Raw genomic sequence first — 13,705 nt, forward strand, 5'->3', positions numbered from 1 at the left:
ACTAATTGCCTTAACAAGGAAAGGAATTGTCTCTCCTTTTTCTCAACCTATTATGGATTTAAATGCTGTTCTCATGCTCTGTACATCCTTTTGTCTTCTAAGCCAGACAAACTTTATTTCTTACACTTTTCTTAACCTTTCTCTTTCTTGTTTCACTTAATCCTTCCCAATTTATATACCTCTTCCAGTTAAACCCTTACAAGCATCATTATCTCCTCTATTATAGCATAGCACAGGAAGACATTTACTATTTTTAATATAGGGCTACATTTGGAATTCATACTTGGTTTGAAGTCCACTGTAGCCTTAGGTCTTTGTTAGTCATTAATCCTTCTCCATTTTATATGTGCGTATTTTGCTTTTTACTTCTGATCTTTGGCACTGCATTTCTCTCTACTGAATGCTATTATTCATGTAAATTTCCACATTTGTTAGGTTTATTTATTTATCAGATTCTAGCCCTGCTCTGTACAGTACATGCAGACCCTTTAGCTCAAAACTATATTCACATACTCTTGCTTTTACATCCAAAATCTTTACTGCAAAAACTGAATACTACTTCCCCAAGCTAAACGTCTGCGAGCTAATGCCACTTCCTATTTGATAGTGATGGCTGCAATCTGTATTTGAGAGGAGAGTTTCCATCTGCTGCTTATGTGCTTCATAATTTCATTTAGACCATAGTTTACCTAGTTTCTTTATCATGGCCCTGTGGGACTGAAGTCTTGTACAGTCAAAACACATCTTCAGCATCAAAATAATATTATAATGGTTACTCATGTGGTTTGCTTGTAAACAAATTACTTTCTTCGTCAGTTATAAACATTCCAGAATTATCCTATCCAAAACTTACATAATTTTATAAATACTACTAATATTGAGTTTGGAGAAAATAGAACACTTCCATATGTCCTGAAATGTTGCAAGGTGTCTGGCGTAGTCACACCACTGTGACATGTTCTCAGTACCTTCTGTTTTGAAGTTTTAGGAGATGGAGGGAAGGATAAGGTAATGTTGAATTTTCTGGTTTAGTATTCGTCTGACTTCCTTTTTCTTTTCTCTGTTGTATTTGATCTAAAGTAACTAAAAATCCAGCTGATAGGACAAGGGTGACTCCTGCCATGTAGAAGCCTGCTCTGTAATCTCCAGCCATGTCCACAATCAGACCTGGAGGGAAACAAATGACAGCAATGTGATTGATAGAAAATAGGCTAATATGAATTAGCTCAGCAGTGTGAACGTATCCCCTCACAAAGGGGGTATGCTAGCTACACACCCACTTTGCCGTTTTCTATATCATGAGTGCATGGACGATCACCCCATTACAGCATTTTAAAATTTGAAACACAATTCATGTATCATTTTACTTTCCAAATGTGAATTGCTCGTAAACCAAAAAGCTATACAGTTTGAAGCACTTTCCAACCTCAAACATGGCAGATAATGAAGGTAATGGCAGAAAAAATCCAAATCATGCAGCTTTGTGTCTAAGTAGCCCTATGGTGGTCTAGCTGTCATCATTGCTGTAGTTTGGATCATAACTATACAGCACAAGAGAGTTTAAAGAAGGAAAGGAGGGGCCTCTGCTGGAGGCATAGTTGGAGAGATTGCCTGCAGTGTTATGGGCTTTCCTGTTCGTAACTTTACGAAGAGTCACAGATGTTGACAAAAAGACTCTGTTTTTAGGTGGCTTTAAGACAACCAAAATACCTAATGCCATTGTGTACTGTACTGGAAAAACAGCAGTATGGTAGTAGTACTGCAGCAGTATATGTGGTAGTAGCGGACGCTCTGTGGGTACAATGGCAGGTTCATTTGTGGGCTGATGAAGGCTGCTTGCTCTGTCTTCCATTGGAAAGTTTGTCCACATTATCGTACTCCCTTGCCTTTGTTCCAATCTAACAACAGTCCTGCTAGCCAAAGGAACTCTGAATCAAAGTCTTTTAGATTTTACTCTTGAAGTAGGAGGGGAGAGCTTGAAAAGCACTTAGGATTTCCTCCTCTTCTATACCTTTTCTTAAGCATACTACATGCGTACATATTCAAAGGGGTTGCACTGATGCCCAGGTAATCAGTACTAGTGACCAGCCACTATATAAATGTCTTGTTATCTTTGTATTTTATTCAGATCTTCCCAACGTGCTTTTGATACTGTTCTGTCTCAAATTCTCTATAAATCTTCCTAGTTCTTATATTTTCAAAAGTGAATTAAAATGTTCCAGTATTCAGTCTGACCTATTTGCAACCTATTAGTGGTGTCATCACCACAAAAGTCACTGTAGTGTGTGAACAGTGGTCTTTGGATGAAGGCTCAGATCTTCATTTTACAAGTCACATTGGTCATTTTTTCTGCCATATGACTTTGTAAAGTCCCTACATCTTGCAGCTTGTTTGTCTTGCATTTTTCCAAGATGACTTTGTCTCATTGCCAACCCATAAATCCATGTGCTGTCTCATTGTCTGCTCCCTCTTCCCACTGTTTTTATGTGCTGCCTTCCCATTTATTATACTGGCTAGCTCATATTCTGTCTGAAAACAGCAGGCACCTCTGTGAACATTTCCTTGAGGTTCACATAGCCTAATGTTTCAAGCTGTTCAGTTTGACCTCCTGTACAAACCCTCCCAACAATACCAGCATTTATACTACATCACTAGTCTCAAATTTCAGTTTCTTCTCTGAAAGTATGGATCTGTGGCTTGTACCAAAGATATGCTTTCATAGCAAGTGTGACTCCATCAAGTGGGATTCTGTGGGATTCACGAAGCAGTAACACCACCGTGCGAACCCTGGCATTCTTCCCTGATTTCATGAAGAACAGCTATCTCTAAGACCACAGAGAAGAGAAGGAGCAAGATATTTTGGAGAGGAATTAAACCGACTCTTTGTTTTTATATACTTCTTGGTCCAGATACCCCTGAGCTAAAAAAGGGGAAATTTTGGGTCCAGATCCAGATTTTTTTCAGTTTGGGTTACCATTCTTCTCTCTTCTTGTAAACTGTATTTGGCAGAGTACCATCTCAACTTACCAGCAAGAGGAGGCCCCACAAAACCTCCAGTGCTTCGAATGAGCATGAAAAGCCCTAGAGCACTGTCAAAATCTGGCATGCCTACAACATCTGCTAGCACTGTAATGTGAACGGCAACTGTTGTGCCAAAGAAGAATCCATAGAAGCCAGTGAATATTGCCAAGGACAGGTAATCGTTAGCTAGGGGCAACAGCATCAGGGATGTACTGATCAGTGTAATTGTCATTGTCAACAAATGAACAGTTTTGGTGACATGCAGATTGGCATACCAGCCACATAGCACTCTGCCTGCAAAGTCCACCATTGCCAAAATGGATAGGAGGGAAGCAGTCCACGATTCATCTATGCCCAGGCTGTAGCTAAGTGGAACTAAAAATAACGGAGGAACAAAAAAACTCATAGCAGCTAATATGCCAAAAATGGCATAAAGTACAAAATCTGGTCGCCTCACAAGCATCCAGTTGAAGGTTTTGTGCGCGATGGGAGACTCATCTTCTTTGTCTTTCCGAGATGCACCATTGCCAGGTGGTATCTCAGTTTCAGAATGGATAGCCTCAAGGAGGCAGCTGCTTGCCAGTGGTCGCATCAGTACTCCACAGACACAAATGTTGAGTTGGATGCCACCTATGATCAATAGGGCACCTTTCCATCCATATTGACTAATCAACCACTGGAAAAATGGCCCAAATGTGAATGCAAAGGCACATTCTCCGGCACTGGCGATAGCATTGGCCAAAGCTCTTTTCTTGGAGAAATAATGGCTAACAATGCTAATGGCTGGTGTCCATGAAAAGGAAATCCCAAGTCCTGAAAAACACCAATATGAATAGCACCAGTTAGACACTATTGAGGCATTTTGTGAAGGTGGACATTAAAGCAGTCATTGCTCCTACATTTGCAAAGTTAAAACCGGTAAAAGAAAAACATTTTTGTTCCTAGCAGAAGCATGACCTCAGCTGTACTATGTGTAAAAGTATATTTGTGGCTTATTTTTGTAAGAATAAGTTTTATGTTGAAGCAAAAAAGCAGAAGTATGAAGTATACACTATTATACTCTCACTGTGAGAAAAAAAAATGTTGGTTTGACAAGTTTGCCACTGGGTGAGAAATCACGTGGCTGTGTGGTTGAAACTAGACGGATCTCAAAAGTGTCCATGCTGTCCTAATTAAGGCTGGTACTAGATCAGAGTTAAACTGAGCTGTGTTCAGGGTAGAAAGTGAGGGAGGACATGAAGGAAGCTGGTATATTACCTCTGCTCTTCATTTTCTTGCCTGACTGCTTTGCGTGGACTTCAAACCATCTCTAGCTTATGGTTATTTTAATGGCTCCCTAGAAACTATTTTGCAGCCCAGGACTGCCAAAGGGCTCAAATTCCAGACATTTTCTCAGGCATCCAGCATGGAACTGGGAATGGTTTATTTTATTCCCTGCCAGCTTCACTTCCTGTTCCAGGAAAATCTGCTAGCTGTTGGAGACAACTTTCTGGCCTGTTTTCATCTGGAGTAAAGCAAAGGACTGGAATCAACTGAAAGCCTGGGCCTGTGTTCAAAACGCTATTTGATAGGAAGTACAAAATTTGGGATCTCTACATCCTTGTACTTCAGCACCCTTTAGGTTCTGTAAATCTTCACAGAGCGCTTGGCTCTGGGTAAAAAATAAAACACTTTTCATTTTCTGCTTGCATATAATTTGCAGGTGAAAATTACTAGCATCTGATTATTCACCTTCTTTGTCATTGCAGGTTTCTAGCACAAATTCTTACTTCCAGAGTGGGACACGAGGAAAATTACCTTTAAAGAGGGTTGCTGGTTTTAGTTGCTCATAAAATCAAAATAGAAATCAGATTTTAAAACTCCTACACTTAGTGCCCTCAAATAAGGGCTCTGAGTTGCTGGTGAAAGAAAGCCATAAAGCCATAAAGTCATACCCTGTAGAAAGCCAGTCGTTGCATACATCCAGACCATGTTGAGTCCAAGAAATCCCAGTGCCATTCCTGAAAAAGCCAGGAGTCCTCCAGTGATAACAACTGCCCGATGGGTGTACCGTACACATAGTGAGCTGGCAACAGGGGCTGCATCAGCAGCAAAATAGGAGAAAGATAAGTATGTTAGGAACATTAAGCTGATCGATAGGACCAAACAATCAAATAAAACATTTGGAGGACAAATATGCTTATAATGTTTGTCTCAAACAGCCTGAATTCTGCTGTATGGGAGGGTCAATCAAGACTTTAAAATTTGATCCTTGCTGATAGGGAAATGACTGTCCCTATCAGAGACAGAGTTAAAAATATATTTAAAACATGTGGACTTTTTTAAAGGGAACAAGCATATCAGTGCCTTCCTTGCAGAACAGTCTACTGAATTTCTTGTAAGCATACAACTAGTGGCATGACAGAAATTTCTGTAGCCTTTCAGCAGAAAGAGAAGCCCCAGCCATAGAATCTCTAGGTTAATCTGTAAGAATTGTATTTTCGAGAGTATATGATTGATAGGGCTGGCATGAAAACTCTCTGGAGAAAACTAGCCTTTATCTTCTAGAGTTTTGCAAAATCATGTCTTCATGGAATTGCAAATGTTTTTATAAAGGACCAAAAATTGAGGTTTATTTTGACGTAATATTTTCCCAGGAAATTTGCGGTTCATTTCTTATATTTTTATTTCAGTGGTAGAGTTTCTCTCAACAGACTCCAGGAACTCTTCAACGCATGAGGGCCAAGTTGTGCTAGGTACAGGTCTGACTTGGTGCAGGAATTCCAAAAAACAAATCGCAGGTCTCTGGTCGCTGTCTGGAAGCACTGGAAATGTTAGGGGTATTTTTGCTTAATTAAGGATCAGTTATACTGCCTGGCTATTTTTCCATCAGCATCACAGAGTTAAGATCAAGGCCGTACCTATCATGTTCTGTAGGGATAGTTTCAAACCCCAAGTGTAGAGTTTTGGGGTTTTTTTAATAACCACGGCCACTAGAGGGATCCCAAGCAACACCGACAGCACCAGTTCTCTGTGGGGTTTCGTAGTGCAAATAGGGAGTCAGCTCCCTACAATTTATTGATATTCTGGAAATTGGAGTGCAGGGATAAAATGAAATTCTGTTTAAGAGGACCATGCTTATAAACTGAAATAAGTGGGGAGACCATGAAGAGAGGGCAGTCAACGAGGGAGGTTTTATAGTAGTTTGTAGGGGCAGGTTGTTCTACTTTCATCTTTGTTAAGTAAGGTAAGAATGAAGAGAATTTTGTAGCTAGGACAAGTGAAATAAACTTGGCAGAGAGATATTAATGGCTGCAAAATCTGCAGGATGTACATTGTCTGACAGCAGGCAGATGGCAGAAGTTATACAAACCCCAAATGTCTCATCAGCATTTACAGCAAAAATACAATTATTTAATAAGCACAAAAAAATTTATATTGGAACTCAGTCATGGTCTGTAAGATGTAGTGGAAGGGATGAGACAAGATAAAGCATATACAGTTGGAGAATCATACATATATGATGAACAAAAAAAGAGGAAAGTAGACTCAGGATAACAAGAGAGATTCATGGAAGTGCTTAAAGGCAAGAGAAAGATCTACAGCTGGAGCAGAAATACTACCAAAGCGCAAATTTTATAAATAGAGAATGAGGAGAAGAAATAGGCAGAAATAGAACGTGGGGTAGCAGGAGGAAGAAAGAAGCAAGCCACAGAATGGGAAATGGAGAAGATAGATAGGGTCCAGAGTCTGAAAGGATGAAGGGCAGTACACAGAAAACTTAAAAACAATGGAAGGGAATGCAGTGCAAAGAGAAAGGTGATGGGAGATGTACATCAGTACCAAGAGAAGGCCTATGTGTGTGATGGGGAGAATCCTTGCTGTGGTAAATTGAACAGCCTTTTGAAGGTGCAAACCCCAAAAGTAGAAGCATGTGCTCTCCTTCCACATAAGACACAGAGCTGCTGTTGAAAGGGTCCAAATAGGAAAAATTAATAATTCATTGATCATCCTTCATATCGAGCCAAATGACACTGAAGGTTTCCCAGAGGAACATTTTTAAAAGACTAAGCCAGGCCAGGAAAGATGCTCAAAGAACTGGAGGCTCAGATGATCTTCAGCAGAAAGGCTTCTGGTCCCTATAAATGAAGCAAAGGCAGGAGAAGATAAGGAAAATAACCTAGTGACCCTGAGACATTATGAACTGCTATACAGAAGGGTTTTGGGGCATTTGGCCACCAAGATGTATTCACTGAAAGAGGATTGTTTTCGTAGAATTTCAAAGGGTGAAAAACAATTTCTGCTGAAAATTACAGCTGCCTTAACTGAAATAGGCCAGCCTTACACCTGGCTAGGCAAATACAGTTTTGCTGGTTTATACTTGATATTATTACTTAATATGCTTTATCCTTGATACATTCCTATATAATGTAAGTATATATTAAAAAACAAAACAACTTAACACAGGACTTTGAGTTCTTTCATCCTCCTGTGTTGGCTTTTTTTTTTTTCTCCTTTAGTTCATATGCCTGAATGACAAAATAGTATCACAATACATCAGTGATAAGTCTAATTTGTAAACCAGATTGATAGATTCCCATTTATTCACTTGTATAGTCTGTGAAGGAGTTGGAAAAGCAGGTTTCTCCTTGATTTTTCAATTAATTGTTATTGTCATAATGAAACAAGTTCTAATACTGCAAAATCAAGCATCAAGGATAGCAGTTTATGGAAATGATAAAATCTTTTCAACCCATGACTTGCTTTACCTTTTTACTTTGACTTTGAATTATTGTTTTGTCCTTCTGAATACATTTTTCAAAGAAAGATCAGTTGCTCGTGATATTTGGAAGTACTTGTAATTACAAGCAGTAATACTGATAGGTGTGGACTGAGTAGGATGCATATAATTATATAGCGTCTTCACAAACAAAATTATGATAGCATTTATTACATAAGGATACTTACCTATTGCAACTATATATCTATATGAAAACATGTAGAGCAGACTTCACAAATTCTGCACAGTTTCTGCCTGCATATGCTTGGAATCCTCACCATAGTGGTGACGGATCATCCAGTTTACAAGGGCACAAAGGACCCTGTAGATAATTAAGTTAAAAGTCAACCACAGTATGTTTTATATTTTTCCCTCCTTTGTTGTTGAGATGCAGTATTTGGTCTGATCTCATAGTTCATTGCCTTTGGCTGGCATAGTTCAGTCTCTCTTCCCTTACTCTCTCCTTGCGTGGTCTGACAGCTGTCTATGTAGCAGGTAGCTTCGTTATGCTGTCTATGAGTGAACTGAATTTTCTTTTTCTTTTTAACTGGGTGAGTTTTCTGTTAGATCAATGACTCGGGATCATTCTAAAGCTGAAAAAGGAGGGCCAGAACTGGCAATCCATGGAAGGAAGGGGGATTTTGGTGAAGGCAAAAAGGAGAAGTGGGGGGAAAGTGGGACTGAGAGTCACCATTTTGGTAGCAAACGGCTTATCTGCTAGGTAGGGCCATGGTCCTTATGTCCTAAAGTACTTTGGGAAAGTGACAGTCACTGTGAGATCAGTGAACTTGCACACACTGGTTTAGGAGCTTGATCCAAGAAGCTCTGCAGTTCTTAGGATTACCTCCAATGAGTTTGATTCAAAGCCTGCAGGAAAATCGAATCATGAGTCTAGGTGCATGAAGTTCTTCAAGGCAATCAGAGTCCTATGTATATACAGAGTCCTCATCAACCCATTCCATGTCTAAAGCATGGATACATTTTTATGAGAGGAAGCAAATGCCAATTTTCAGTAGAGGCAGAAGGAGGAAGTACTGTCTTTACACATTTTTGGTTTGTGGTGTTTTTTAATGAAGGTCTTCAAATTGAAGTGCTAGAGGAGCACTTCTACGTACCTCCTAAATGAAAGATGGCAATAGTTACTGATGTGATCCAGGAAGTGGTGCTTGCAAGTTCATCAAAGTGCTCCTGGATTTCAACAAAGAACAGACCAAAAGTCTTGAGGACGGCAGCAGTGAGGCCCATCACCATGAAGGCTGACACTACTACAACCCACCCATAGCCTCCATCTGGTGGATTGCTGTTTTTGGCCTGCATCTTTCTAATTCTCAGATCTTCTCTCAGGTTTTTTTTGCTGGGGTGGTAGTGATGGTGGTCAGGATTTTTAACAGATCTGCAAATTAGTAGAAGGCCCTGTGTTAAAGAAATTAATTAAAAGATTCTAGGAATGGCTTACACAAGTAACTACCAAATGAAAATACAATATGCATTTCAGTTGTTTGATTGAAAATATTACCTGGAAACAGATGCCCAGGAGACAGAAAGCAGAGTAGAAAGTAAAACAAAGAAAGCAAAAAAAAATCAAGAAAAGAAAAATATTTAGGTAAGGAGGGCAGAAAAAAGAAACATGCAGATATGAAAACAGAAGATGATGGGAAAAGAGACGACGCAGACACTCAGATTTTCAGAGACAGGCCCAGGATCCTACCCACCCTAGCAACTTCAAGAACCTTATCCAACCCACTTTTCAAACCAATACATTACAGTAAACAATTAGACAATTAAATACCTGACAGACTAGCATACTTTCTAACATTCTCTGGCCATTGCAATAAACTTCATGACCATCAAAGCCATCAAGGCATCAAGGCAGTTGTCTGTACCCATTAGCCTCTCATCATAAATGTGTGCATGGCTAAATCATATTTGCTAAGTTGCTCCTATGAGTTGTATCACTAGTCTGACGGAGTAAGAAGTAGAAACAAAGAAAAGGTTCCTAACCTTAAAAGGGCAGTTCAGTCTTCTAGGTATCCATGTAAACGGAAATAAATGGAAGCTACTTCACTTATCTGAAAGTCTGAACTTAGTGGACTTTCTGTTACTGAAGTGGCAGCCTCTTAAAGAAAGATTTTACCTTCCATTTGGCAAATACAAACATGACATTTAAAAACAACAGAATTCAATTTGAAGGTATTGACTATGGGATCCTCTCAACCTTGATACTATCTATTTGATCATTGCATAAGTTCCGGGAATACTGCAAACCTGTTTTCTCTGTTTGTACTTTGTGTCTAAAATCCCATGTGAAGTCGCAACTTCAACTAAAGAGTGAGAATGCATAAACTTAATACTAAGTCTTGCTGCTGTTGTAAGCAATACTAATTCAGAATCACGACTTAGTAGGTCCGGTGGCAACAGGTCTTCTCTCTTTGTAAAAAGGATGTGTGTAATCTCAAAATGGTATTCAGCATGAAACTGAGTGTTATTCTGGTCTCTGAGGAGTGTATTAGGGAATCAGTATTAGATACAGTACTGGATGTCTGAACACTACTTGTATACTGTGAAACTTCGGAGCTCCCTGCCACATACTATGCACACTAGAACTTTACATGGAAATATTAGGTAAATATGTACTGTACAAAACTATTTAGGATTACCAAACACTTAAAAATGGTCCCTAGCTCAGGAAGTCTCCAAGCTCCAAGTAGTCAGAAACTGGGAATTATCACTTTATGCTTACTCTATTCTTAAGCATCCCCTTTTGGCCTGAACCAATATAACTGCTTTTATAGTGTGAGTAACTTGCAAAGAACACTGTGTAAGAATTTTAGGGTCCTCAACATTTGAGCATGTATAAGCATTCATGGATCCAGCAGTGCAAAGCATCTTTGCCAAAATGGGGCACCTGCTTCCTTGTGAAGACACCTTAATAGGCAAGCACATCTTATTAAATGCATAACTGAAAAAAGCGTATTTCCCCTTAGAAGTTTTGTGACAAACTTGGGGTAATCACACAGTGCACAGAGGACACAGCATCTGGCTGAGGGAGGGAAACATTCCTGCTTTTTCTTGTTTCTTTTTGGACACTAAATTCTGAGTGGGCATGTTGTACAAAATGCAGGAGGCCAAAAAAGGCATGGCACAGGAAGTAGTTTTGTTGTAAGAGGGAGAATGTGAGCTAAAGGTAGCTAAAGATGTACTCTACTAACATTTATCTTCCCTGTGTGCAGCTGGGAAACTTGAGGGTTAAGGGAATCCATACCACTAGAAGCCATCCAGTACAAAGCAGCAGTCACTAGTCCTGTGATTTGCCCCACTGAGGTACATGATCTCCGGAGGACCTTAAACATGGCAGCAGGGGTGTGAGGAAAGGAGCCATCAGACCCTTGTAGGGGTCAGAAGCAAAACCATTCTGCTGCCATGTGTCTGGCTCAAACTTCGGACTAACATGTGGCACTGGGCACATTTGCATGACAGACATAGCCAGACAGATTAATCAGTTGCACAAGGTCTCAGACAACATCCTGAAAAAGGTAATACTCAGCCGCAAGAGGGAGGAATGCTTTGTGGTTGAGGTCTATAAGAAGGAATATGGTTTTCATTCCCACAGTTGTTGGGTGACCTTGAGCAAGTTGTTTGATCTCACTGTACCTCTGTTTTTTCAGTTGTCAAATGCTGGTAATACTTTCAAAGGTCATGAATGTTGTGAGGTTGAAAATGCTAATACTTGTATTAGTGCTCAGTATAAGATAACACAGAACCTAGGTCAAGCTGTAGCCATATCTTCCTATATTGTTGGGTTCAAGTAGCATGGTCATGAGTTGTTTTGAGGCACTGAAGAACATAAAAGATGCAACTCTCAGGCTAAATGAGCCTGCCTAGGCAGAGTGATACTGATATTACTGCACTTTGCACAAACATGCCTGGGCAAGGAACTATGATTTCTGACACAAGACAGAAGAAATCCTGCTACTTATCAGGCAGCACCCAGACTAAAACAGGCGTGATAAAATCTACTACTTCCTGTCACCACCCAGCACCCTTCACCTTCATTAAGTAAACTCTGCTCTAAGAGGAGTATAAATCAGGCCCTACTGCTCACAAGACTTATATGAACAGTCTTTTCCCTGACCACAATATATCTGTTATGTCACAGCTCAGAATTCAGCCTCCAGTCTCTTTTAATGATCACAGTGTTACATGCAACTCCAAAATGAAATTACTATTTCAGTTTGCTGAATAATTAATGAGGTAGTTATCTCCCAGGAGCCCTACAGATTTGAAAGCATTGCAGCTACATACTGCAGGGAATTGCTGGAATGCCTGTACAGAGTACAGGAAAGTGTAGATGATGCAATGGGTGGACGTGTTTCTGGCGCCCTGCTTTGCTTTCTTCACTCCTTCACTTGCAAGTGAAAGTTTACTACAAACACGTAATTGAGAAAAAACTAAGCTGAAAAAACTACCCAGAATCTCTTTCTGCTCTTATCTGTTGAGTAATGGTAAATGGTAAGGTTTTAATGTCTTCACTTTCTCTTCTTGCCCCTGAAAATGACCTTTTGAAAAAAGGAGATAAAAACCTATAGGGAAACTGCCCTTTCTGTTGTCCTTGGTCACTCACAAGATCCCTCGAAGACTGTAAAGCTGTGCCTGGAAGCATTAGCATTCTGCCTAGCACCCCACTGCCTCCTACCTCCAAGCTTGCCCATGGCAGCTGGAATGGATGACCTGTGAGACAGGGGCTTCCATCAGGAAAGCTACAATGCTGTTGTCTGTGCTTGGTGCGTGCATCAGCAAGAGCACACAGCCCTGCCAGTATATTGTTCCCCTTACGGCAAAATTTGATAGCAAGAACATGCAGGCAAAAGTGCAACCTTTATCTTTGCAGCTGGATAGCTACAAAGGCACTTTCTGTGACACTGGGGGTGTTCCTCTATTCATGCTCTACAAGTTCTCCAAGCTATTTCTGCTTTCATTCATGTCAATGATTCAGAAGGTTTATCAGACAATAATAAAAACAAATTATATAAAGCTTGTCTGACTGCTTGCATTTTAGGGTGCCATATAAACTTGTGAAGACTGATACTTGCATTACTTAGTTATCTTGTGTTCCACATTCTGATTTGCTTTTTACAGAAGAGAAAAGGTGTTTAATATAATTGCTGCGCATTGCAGAACAACTTGATGGTGGAATCAGCAAAAGACTGTTGCTGCTATGAATCCTAGTCTTCTTGTTTTCATGCAACTTGTACACAAAGCTCCCCAAATAACTGTATTCACTCTCTTAGAGGCTGGGTGGACTCCCTGTGAGCAGGTGATACTAAGCACTTCGCAGAAGAAGGTTCCCCAAGAAGACAAAAAAAGGCAACCATTCAGATTTTCGGTGCTTAGATGAAGAAATGTGACTTCTTAGTGGTGGTTTGGTTTGGGTTTCTAGTACGCGCATGGTACTTCACCTTGGATTTGGACTTATCAAAAAAAAAAAAAGAAAGAAGAAGAAAAACACACTTGATGTACACAAAGGCAAAACTACTTTTATCAAACGCTCATATTGGGACAGGACCACCACCTTGACTACTTTGAAGTATAAGCCATTCAGCAAAATCAACTACACAAAACTAAATACAAAGAAGATCTTTAACAAATTGACAACAGATTAACAAGTATAACCGTGTTTTAATTGTTGTAGTAGAAGAAAGATGGAAAGAAACATGGAAGTTATTTGTAATTTATGATGAAAATTCCTTCACACCTGTGTCTTTCTACACAGCCAGGGAACAGGTACTTACTATGTTTGTCACACTTCTGGTCTTCATGTAACACTCAGACTGGCTCTGCTGATGTTCTCGCCACCACAGCTTCAAATACAATAGAGGTGTGCTAGCTACTGCTTTTCAGACACAAATTCAAGAGGATCTCTTAATA

At 39.9% G+C, this 13,705-nt stretch overlaps 1 protein-coding gene across 1 annotated transcript; it reads right to left on the reverse strand.

Annotated features, from left to right (window-relative positions):
- Positions 1–961: 961 nt before the first annotated feature.
- On the reverse strand, positions 962–9,097 carry LOC142050615 (monocarboxylate transporter 13-like). The gene is made up of 4 exons (XM_075079462.1): positions 8,896–9,097; positions 4,956–5,099; positions 3,028–3,834; positions 962–1,167 (listed from the first exon to the last, which is right to left on the reverse strand). The coding sequence occupies exons 1-4, from the start codon at positions 9,095–9,097 to the stop codon at positions 962–964; spliced, it is 1,359 nt and encodes a 452-aa protein (XP_074935563.1).
- Between the last annotated feature and the right edge of the window lie 4,608 nt (positions 9,098–13,705).

This window comes from Phalacrocorax aristotelis, chromosome Z (assembly GCF_949628215.1).
Source record: "Phalacrocorax aristotelis chromosome Z, bGulAri2.1, whole genome shotgun sequence".
Lineage (NCBI taxonomy): Eukaryota > Metazoa > Chordata > Aves > Suliformes > Phalacrocoracidae > Phalacrocorax > Phalacrocorax aristotelis.